Source organism: Dipodomys spectabilis, unplaced genomic scaffold (genome assembly GCF_019054845.1).
Source record: "Dipodomys spectabilis isolate Male_0828 unplaced genomic scaffold, ASM1905484v1 ptg000107l, whole genome shotgun sequence".
Classification (NCBI taxonomy): Eukaryota; Metazoa; Chordata; class Mammalia; order Rodentia; family Heteromyidae; genus Dipodomys; species Dipodomys spectabilis.
This window is the reverse complement of record NW_024870784.1, coordinates 660,450-670,181: the sequence shown is the minus strand read 5'-3', so window position 1 is coordinate 670,181 and position 9,732 is coordinate 660,450. Positions and strand designations below refer to the sequence as shown.

Genomic DNA, 9,732 nt, shown 5'->3' with positions numbered 1-9,732 from the left:
CAAATTTTTAACCAGTTCATTACCAGAGTCAGAATCCACAGGCCTGGATAATATCACAAAAGGGTCTCTCCTCTCCTCTTCTTCCTTTTCCTCTCCTCAATTCTCTTGCCCTCCTTCTATTCCTTCTCTAACTGCCTCTTTCTTCCTTTCCATCTTTTCCCTCTCTACTTTCAAGTGGTGAATTCTTAAAACAAACCTTTATGGGGGGGGGGTGACTGCAGAAATCTTGCTTATGAGAACTGGGGGGAATGCACTAAAAATATATGTAAAACTGAAAATACCACAGTTAACAGGGATCTTGTGAGGATTAAATCAGGTCTGAGCAGATTATGGCTTGAGGGCTGAAATTTACTGTGACCTGTCTTTCTATGTCCACTAGATAAGAATTGGGTTTCATATTTTTTTTGGGGGGGGGGTCCAGTTGTGGGGCCTGAACTCTGGGCCTGGGTGCTGTCCCTCAGCTCTTCAGCTCAAGGCTAGTGCTCTACCACTTGAGCCACAGCGCCACTTCCGGCTTTTTTCTTTTTGCTTATGTGGTGCTGAGGAATCGAACTCAGGGCCTCATGCATGCAAGGCAAGCACTCTACCACTGAGCCACCTTCCCAGCCCCGGGTTTCATATTTTTAAACAGCTGTGAAACAAAACCAAAACCTGTGCTCCACCAGAAAACATCAAAATAATGCAAAGAGCATGCAACAGGCTGCATGGCAGCCCTCAAAACTAGAGTATCCACTAGCTGGGCCGTTGCAGCCAAAGGCTGCAGACCTTCTCTGAATTGAAGGAAGAAATCTTTGTGAAAATAGGCTCTTAGCTCCGTACTGTGAGCTCAGCCTAAAGGGAACACAGAGAGAAGGTGGAATTTCACTCTGCAAACAGGGAACTTCCTGCAGAGTCACTTAATTGTAAGGAAAGGGTCAATGGATTCGTCAGATGAGACAAAATTCCTAAGATTTGAAGATCATACAAATATTACTGTGGGCTTCTCCCCTGTGAATCGCCCAGGTTGGCTTACACAACAGACATTTCTTTGCTCCCAGTCGTGGAGGCTGGAGGGAGATTAAGGTGCTGGCAGGGTTGACTCCCCGAGGCCTCGCTCCTCGGCTGGCAGCCGGCCACCTGTGTGCTGTGTCCTCCCATGATCTTTCCTCCGCCTGGTGTCCCTTTGTCACCTTTTCTAATACACACACTGCTCAGATTCAAGTAGCTCTCACCCTAATGGCCTCATTGAATTTACCCTTTAAGCGTCCTATCTTCAAACGGGGCCACGCTGTGAGACCCACATTGGAAGGGATTAGAACTTCAACATATGAATTTGAGGGAGAATATAAATAAGCCTAAAATGAGTACAAATTACCAGTGTGGATCCCCTCATCTAGAAAAGGCAATCCTTAATAGTCAATGTATGTATGTGAACATAGAACTGGGTAAATTGAGGGGATGCGTGGGGTTGGGAGGGACGGGAGAGAATGATCAAAGGGGTGACACTGATCAAGATGCATGTCCTCACAAGGTGACACGCTGACGTAACACTCTGTGCACCACTACTTATACATAAGGAAAAAAGTAAATAAAAAGACAACTTTTTTTTGGTCATGGGGCTTGAACTCTGGGCCTGGGCGCTGTCCCTCAGCTCTTCAGCTCAAGGCGAGCACTCTACCACTTGAGCCACAGCACCACTTCTGGTTTTCTAGTGGTTTATTGGAGACAAGAGTCTCATGGACTTTCCTGTCTGGGCTGGCTTTGAACCAAGATCCTCAGACCTCAGCCTCCTGAGTAGCTAAGATTACAAGCGCGAGCCACCAGCGCCCAGCTTAAAAAGACAACTTTGGCCTACTATGAGGTACTATAGCTGTGTAAGAATGGGACAAAGCTAGTCCAACTTTAGGGGACATTTATGTATTTTTGAGAAAAGATCTCATTATATAGCTGGGTCTGGCCTTGAACTCAAGACCTCCCTGCCTCAGCCTCTCAATTACTGGGATTACAGGCATGTATCACTAGGTTCAGCTCTAGACAGCCTTGAAATGACAGCATCTACGCCTTTTGAAGCTGTCTGAAACATTGACTGGACCCCAGTTTGCCACATACTCCCCCTATATCCCAGTCTTAGCCTTATAAACAAGGCTAAGAGTCGCTGAAGGCAGGGGACAGTGAAATAATGCGATATATCCTTCACAGAGCACTGGCTGGCTGGTGGAAGTTCTCTCTTCCTCGCTGGCCTAACTACAGAAGTTCAATTCTGAGTGGATGGAGCCATAAAGCAGAAGCACCATGGCTTACCATGCGGAAGACAGCCGTTCCGGAGTCACAAGCCTCATTCAAATTTGTCTAGGAAACCGGACTCCTGTAGCTCCTGCCTGGAATACTAGCTACACAGGAGGCTGCTACCTGAGCATTGTAAGGTCCGTTGCTGGATGGCTAGCAGACTCCACCCTCCTCGCAGCAAAGTCTCCACCCAGTACCTGCGTTACCTAGGCAACTGGGACACCTGGAAGAGGTCACATCTGAATTTGATGTGGCCACACCTTTCTCCGCCCATACCCTAGATAAGGCCGAGCCCAGGCCCAGACGCGCTCTCTCTCTTGCTGTTCTTTTCTAGCTCTATCTCTCTCTGCTCTCTCTCTGCTCTAGCTCTTTCCTCTCTTTCCCAGCTCTCTCTCATTCCCAGGCCTTTCCCAGCCGCATGGAGTACCAACCTTGCCTGGTCCCAGCAGGTCTACTGAATAAACCTACCCCTTACCTGAATACCACGTGTGTGCTGGTGCTGTTCTTACTCAGCTACCTCTTTTTAAAAACCTAACAAGCATCATGGTTCAAAGCCAGGCTCTGGGAGACTCTCATCACCCATCACTTGCAAAAAGCTGGAAGTGGTGGTGTGGCTCAAGTGGTACAGCACCAGCCTTGAGCAAAAATGCTAAAGGTAAGTATGAGGCTCTGAGTTCAAGCCCCAGTACTGGCATGCATGCACGTGAACGTGCACACATAGACACACACAGATAAATTGTGTAGTAAACACTTATTCAATGGTCCCTGAGATTTGGAGTATGTTGGGGAGGTAAAAAGCCCAATCTCTCCTCTAAACTGGCAGCCAGGGGAGAACCCACAGGAAGAGGCCTGTTCCTCAGAGCCGCCACCAATTCCCCGCCCGACTTTGGATGTGAAATCTTGCTCCTCCTGCAGGACTGCAATCCACCCTCTTGCAGCTGGCTGTGAAAACAGGTCTAGGGGGAAAAAAAAACAAACAAAACTAAGGTTTTGTGGAAGTGTAAAGTTTAAGTCAAAGTGCTTGCTCATCTTCTGAGTAGAGAGGCAAGTGGCGCAGGCCCGGACGGCATCATTTACGTCAAGAAGCTTCCTGGCAAAGTGCTCTCGCCGTACACCACCTCCCCATTGGGAAGTACTCCGCTCCAACGGATCCCCAGCGGAGCCTGCACATCACGGCCCTTCTCCACTCCCAGAGGCGGCTTCCTCAAATGCCTCATCATTTGCACACCAGCGCCTTCCCCTCCCCACCCCTTCTTACCCACAGATAGCCAATCCAAGACCCAATGGTGTGTTGAAAACACATCCACAGGAAAGAAGTACAAATATGTACCCTGTTTGTCTTTGGAGCCAGATGTCTGAAAAGCTCCCTTGACAAAAAAAGAAAGAAAGAAAGAAAAAGGCTGCCACAAAGAATCCTCTCATTTACTACTCAGGAAACACGCTCCTTTCATTGGAAAGTGATGACATGAACTTGAACCGCCTCCCAGTACTGCTCTGAATGCGTCTCCCCACACCCAAGGCATGCAGAGGACGGCACACAGAAAGCAGATGCAGTCACCAGGACACTGCCAGACCCGCCGCCCACCCTCAAACATAAATCAGCCTTACATTCCTTCTGAATTTTTCTTTCTCTGTAAGGCTCTCTGCATGTTGTTTTATGGATTTAATCTAGTGAGACTCAATCATCTTTTTTCTTTTTTTTTTTGGTGCCAGTGCTGGGGCTTGAACTCAGGGCCTGGGCGTTATCCTTGAGGCTCTTTTTGCTCAAGGCTAAGGCTCTATCACTTGAACCATAGTACCATGCCCAGCATTTCTGAGTTTATTGGACCTAAAAGTCTCATGGACTTTTCTGCCCGGACTGGCCTCGAATCAAGATCCTCAGATCGCAGCCTCCTGAGTAGCTAGGATTACAGGTGTGAGCCATCAGCACATGGCTCCCAGTAGCCTTTTAATAGCTGAGCTATACATCAAAGGAGTTGCGGCTTATATTGGAGACCAACGGAGGAAGACAGAGGCACAAAGTAAGCATCTCCAGCCTTGATACGGTGTGATGCTCAGAAATCCATACAACTAGGAAAACTAGACTTAGTTCTGCAAAATCAAGCTTGATGTGGTAGGACATGCCTGAGGTCCCAGATACATGGGAGGCAGAGACAGGAAGATCTAAGTTCGAGGCTGACCCTGGACAAAAGCACTATATCCTACTGGAAAAATAAACTAATGCAAAAGAACACTGTGAGTATGGCTCAAGTGGCAGAATACCTACTTAGCAAGTGAGAATCCCTGAGTTCAAACTCCAGTACCACTCTCTCCGGCCTCCAATTGTGCGGAATCTCAAAACTATCTGTTAGAGCTGAGTACTGGTGGCTCACGCCTGTAATCATAGCTACTCAGGAGGCTGAGATCTGAAGACTGCAGTTTGAAGCCAACCTGGGCAGGAAAGTCTGTGACTCGTATCTCCAATAAACCATTCAGAAACAGCCAGAAGGGCACTGTAGTTCAAGTGGTAGAGCACTGGCCTTGAGAAAAAGAATCTCAGGGGCAGCATCTAGGCCCTGAGTTCAAGTTCCAGGACTGGCACCCAAAACCAAAAACTACCTGTTGGAACCACAACTTAATCTGCTGTCTCAGCTTTTCAGCATATCACCACTAAGCTTAATGTCTTCACCATAGAAGGGGACCCAAGGGCTTAAGCAATGTAATATGTTCAAAAACACTCTGTGAATGGTTAGGAATGGTTTACTAGAACAATTCATATAGCTAAATTAGACTCTATCATCCCTCCTCTCCCAGCCCTGACTCACATTTAACACAAGGCCAGTGCCTTGTCTCATGGGCTGTTTTCATTCTCCACGAGAAAAGTTGACCTGGCAAAACTGAAAGGAATGTGAAGAATGAGGAGTGATCTCGAACTGTCCCTTGCCATATGTCAGGCGGACAGATATTTGGAGAATACCTGGTACAGGTAAAACAGAAAATCCCTTCCAATAACCCATAAGCTCAACTCCCACTTGTGTCCAGTTTCTGGGCCAAGAAATATAAGTAAACATATATTCACCATATTTCTGATAGTTTTAAGATCTGTCAGCAAATAAAGAAGCAGTTGTAGTGAAGAAAAAGTGTATTTCACAGTCATTATAAAAGTACATACATTGAATAATGGTGATATAAATATCGTCCTTACTTATGACCGAACCATACAACTCACATGGACTCTTTCCTCTTGGACTTCAGCACGATGAATGATTGGTCATTTCTGTCAGTTAGCAATAGGCTGACTGAAATCACAGGCACAGACCGATGCAGGACAGTCACGGGTCGGACAGACAACACACTTTGTACTTATCAAAGGAATAGTCAAGTTTTCCATATAAATATAATAAAATAATAAAGACTTTTTAACATTTCTTCTCTCAATTCAGTTTCATAGATTTGTCTGGCAGGTGCTCACACACACACACACCAAAAACACAGTTTCTTTCCCCTCCCCCTCACTCTCTTTCACCTCGCACCGGGTTCACAACACACCTGAGTTTTGGAGTCTCAAGTTACCAGTGGCAACAGGGTCAGCTAGTGGTACCATACTGCAGCTGTTCCAGAAGCTTGCAAACAGAGGGGACCATGTTCTCCACGAGCTAACAGTAACATAGAGCCACCCACCCACATCTGGTGAGCACTGTCAGATGCAAGGAAAAGCCAGGCGCTACGAGAAGCTCACAATGCACGGGGACACATCCTTCCAACCTGCAGGGCAGAACAGTCGGAAGCTATCTTTACAAAAAACAGATTCTTCACCCACCCCAAATTGAACATTTCATGTTCAATGAAGAGAGGGTTGACCAGATGACTCTTCAAAAGCTCTTGTTTTTCTGGAGCCCAGACTGAAGTCACACAAAGGAGGATTAGCAGGAGACTGCCCTCTTCTTAGTGTGCTCTTAGGGCTGGGGTCAATCCATCCAAAAGGATCAGGAAGCCCCAAAGTCAGCTGGGACTGAGCTATCTCAGTGGCGGCCAGAATCACCCAAAGACCTTTCCTTACCTCATCCAGTCAGCTTTGAAGGGTCTAACAAAGTCTCAAATGGTAACTGAGAAAGGCCAGAATCGCCCCTCTCTTCTCTGGCTGCCAGTGAGATGAAGGCTAGCCTTATGTACAATATGAAGGGACTTGGCCCACGTTGGAACTAATGGACCAGATGACTGCTCTGCAGTGATCAATCACAGCAGCGGTCACTTGCATCTACTCTACGCAAAAGTCTAAGATTCCAGGCTGCTCTGTAATATGTCTCCTGAATTAACTACTACACAACCTGTGCCAAGTCACATTCCCTTCTTGCAATTCCGCTCACAACAGAGAACCTGCTTCCAGAAGCCAGGGAGGTGGCCTCCACTGGGCTGTCCAGCTGGACACAGTCAGATAACACTAAGATCCACAAAACGTACACATGGGGACGGTACAGTCACAACTGGAGACGCATCTTTGGTTCGATCCTTGGCAAGAGGGGTGGAAACACCACATGGACTGGAAGTCAGGATACACAGCTTTCGTTGAGGAAGGAGCTTGGTGTGCATGAACATGAGTTCTCTGAAGGGCAAGCCAGTTCACTGCTCACAGACACCACCTGCACTCCACCTTAGACTCATTTCTGGGGAGCTGGAAGTTGGGGTGCACACAGGGAATGTAGCCTTCACTCAGATTCTGCTGCAACCATCTTGTTCTTTCTTTTAAAGGAACCACCTGTAACTGTGTTTTCCACCTTCTGGAGGGATCAAGGCTCTCTGTTGATGCAATGAGAAGAACACAAGGTGGCTGAGATCCTGGCTTTCTGGCAGCACACTGTGGTCCAACCCCACTACAAACAACACCCAAGCCAGCCTTTTGACTGTTCCTCTCATGGACACATGAATTCAGTGCAAGTGCTTTTCAATCTCTCCATCTAGGGTGTAGAGAATGATGTTATTCAATTTAACACCGTCACAGAAAGAAAACAAACAAACAAAAACACTCTTTGGATAAAATCATTCTGCTACCAACCAGTTTCAACCAAAAGAAGACAAAAAAAAAAAAAATCTGTCAAAACTCTGCTTGGGAACAAGTGTTTCCTTCAGTCTTTTCTGCCATCAGATCCTTTCCATTTGGTTCCACCATTGCCCAAGGTTCTTCCTCTGGGCTTCCTGCTCCTGCATGGCTGGGTTGCAGGGATTTGCTGTTAGGGCCACACCGTTTCCTTCTGCAGAGGAAATTCTGGCCAGGATGAATGAGTTAGGGTATTGTTGGCCCCCGTGACCGACTGCTGAAGAGTGGTCCGCAGAGGCACATGCATAGCACAGAGGAAAGAGAGATCGGGTAGTCTGCAGATCCGAGGGACCCAGGAAGTCAGGGGGACTTTCAACCCTAAGCCCAGCTGGGTATGGATAAGGTGGATGAGGAATGAGTGCAAAGGGAGTCTCCGATGGGAAGTGGCTGCCCCTACACCCAGACCTCCTCGTGACTTTCAGGAATGTGTGTGTGTGTGTAGGTGGGGCGGGGGTCCCTTAAGAAAGGCTTGTTGTACAGATGTGGGGACTGGATTTCAGCTGGTCCATACTTGGGATGAGGCTCTAAAGGAAGCTCCCATGAGTCTCTGACTGCTCCTTCTCTCAGATGTGTGGCGCGCTCTGTTCTACTGCTGTCTCACAATCTCATTGGCTCAGGTTAACATTGGCCCTTGACTCCATCAGCCATGTGGAAGGAAAGGCTGCTGGGGCCCGTGGGCTGCAGCGGGGGCATGCTGGCCTCCAGGGGCCTCTCCGCAGAGGGCTGCAGGCTCTGGTGTCGTTTCCTCAGCATCTGTCCAATGCCCATCATCGGGAACCTGCCCCGGCTCTTCACACAATTGGGGCTCCCCAGTGGCTGCATGGGGCCATGGTTGGCCACGGGAGGTGGGGAACACACGCCTTCCTCTTTGGGGGGGCCGCTCTTGTCTTCGTGAGCAAAGGAGACGAGCGTAGGATGCAGTGGGGTCTGGAGAGGTGACATACTTCCAGACAAGAGCCCCGGAGAGAGTGTCCTGTCCCCGGCATTCCTGTGGGCCAAGCTTGCAGGGGAGTTCAGAATCCTGTAGTGGTGAGAAGGAGACAGCAGTTCTATGTGGTCGTCACGATCGACAGACTCAAAGGAGCGCACCATATCCAGCATCAGGGGGTCTTCCTTAGGGAGGATGCCGGCACTGCCGGGCCCTTGCTGCTGGGGCTCTGCTTTCTTTACAATCCTGGGGGTCCTGGGAGGTGGGACGGGGATGAACTCCATGGAAGAAGACGCCACACAACTGGAATCAGAGGTTTTCCGGAAAAGATTGCGGCAGCCAAAGGAATCTGCACATCAAGAGATCAAGGAAATCAGGACAAATACAGAAACGATGCACGTAGCAGCAGCCTTCTGCCGGCACCGAGGCTCAGCTTGGTGAGACAGGACCCCAATGGAGGATCATGGAATCAAGAAACAAATGGCCACAACTCCCCAGGAGAAGGGTCAGCCATTACGACTCTCCTTTTGTATGCTTAAAATTCTAGACTGTAAACCAGGAGCCAGGCTGACACCTGTAATCCTAGCTACTCAGGAGGCTGAGATATGAGGATCATGGTTCAAAGCCAGCCCAGGCAATGAAGTCTACAACACCAAAACCTAAAAGTAGAGCTGCGGTTCAAATGGTAAAGTACTAGCCATGAGTGAAAAAGCTCAAGGACAGTGCCCAGGCCCTGAGTTCAAGCCCCAGAACTGGCACGCATGCACGCACACATGCATGCACACACACACACACACACGTGTGCGTGCGCATGTGCGCGTGCGCACATGTGAATTCTGAACTTTATAAAGAGAACGAATATGATCATGGTATATTATGTGCATACATAGAAATCACAATGAGGGCTGGGAATGTGCTTTAGTGGTAGAGTGCTTGCGTAGCATGCATGAAGCTCTGGGTTTGATTCCTCAGTACCACATACACAGAAAAAGCCAGAAGTAGACCTGGGGCTCAAGTGGTAGAGTGCTAACCCTGAGCAAAAGAAGCTCAGGGACGGTACCCAGCCCTGAGTTCAAGCCCCAGGACTGGCAAAAAAGAGAAAAGAATGGAAAAGAAATCACAATGAAACACTGCTTTGCACAATTAATGTATGCTAGTAAAAATAATTAAAAAAAATTCTGGACTCAGTCAAGGGACCTTTGAGTAAAAAGGACCAGGCACTGACAGGATACCTACTGAATTCCTGCAAGTGTACCACGCCCAAAACACCTGCCATCTGGTCCTTCACCTGCTGCCCTGCAAGAACTGTGTCCTTCAGGGATGGGCATCTTGGTTTTGCTTTTAAGTGTATCTTGATAAAACATACAGAGCAGGACACTGATTCCTGTCACCATTTTTTTTACTACATAATTCAGTGACGTATATTCGTACCACGCAATCAAATTTCACAGCAATTTTCGTCTTG

The 9,732-nt window shown here is 48.1% G+C and overlaps 1 protein-coding gene across 1 annotated transcript in view; it reads right to left on the bottom strand.

The window, feature by feature from the left end:
• Positions 1–5,318: 5,318 nt before the first annotated feature.
• The window catches only part of Hunk (hormonally up-regulated Neu-associated kinase), a 104,153-nt gene continuing 99,739 nt past the window's right edge, over positions 5,319–9,732 (bottom strand). Inside the window, exon 11 of the mRNA XM_042687269.1 lies at positions 5,319–8,616. Coding sequence (XP_042543203.1) covers positions 7,958–8,616 — 659 coding nt within the window. The 3' untranslated portion in view covers positions 5,319–7,957. The remainder of the gene's footprint in view (positions 8,617–9,732) is intronic.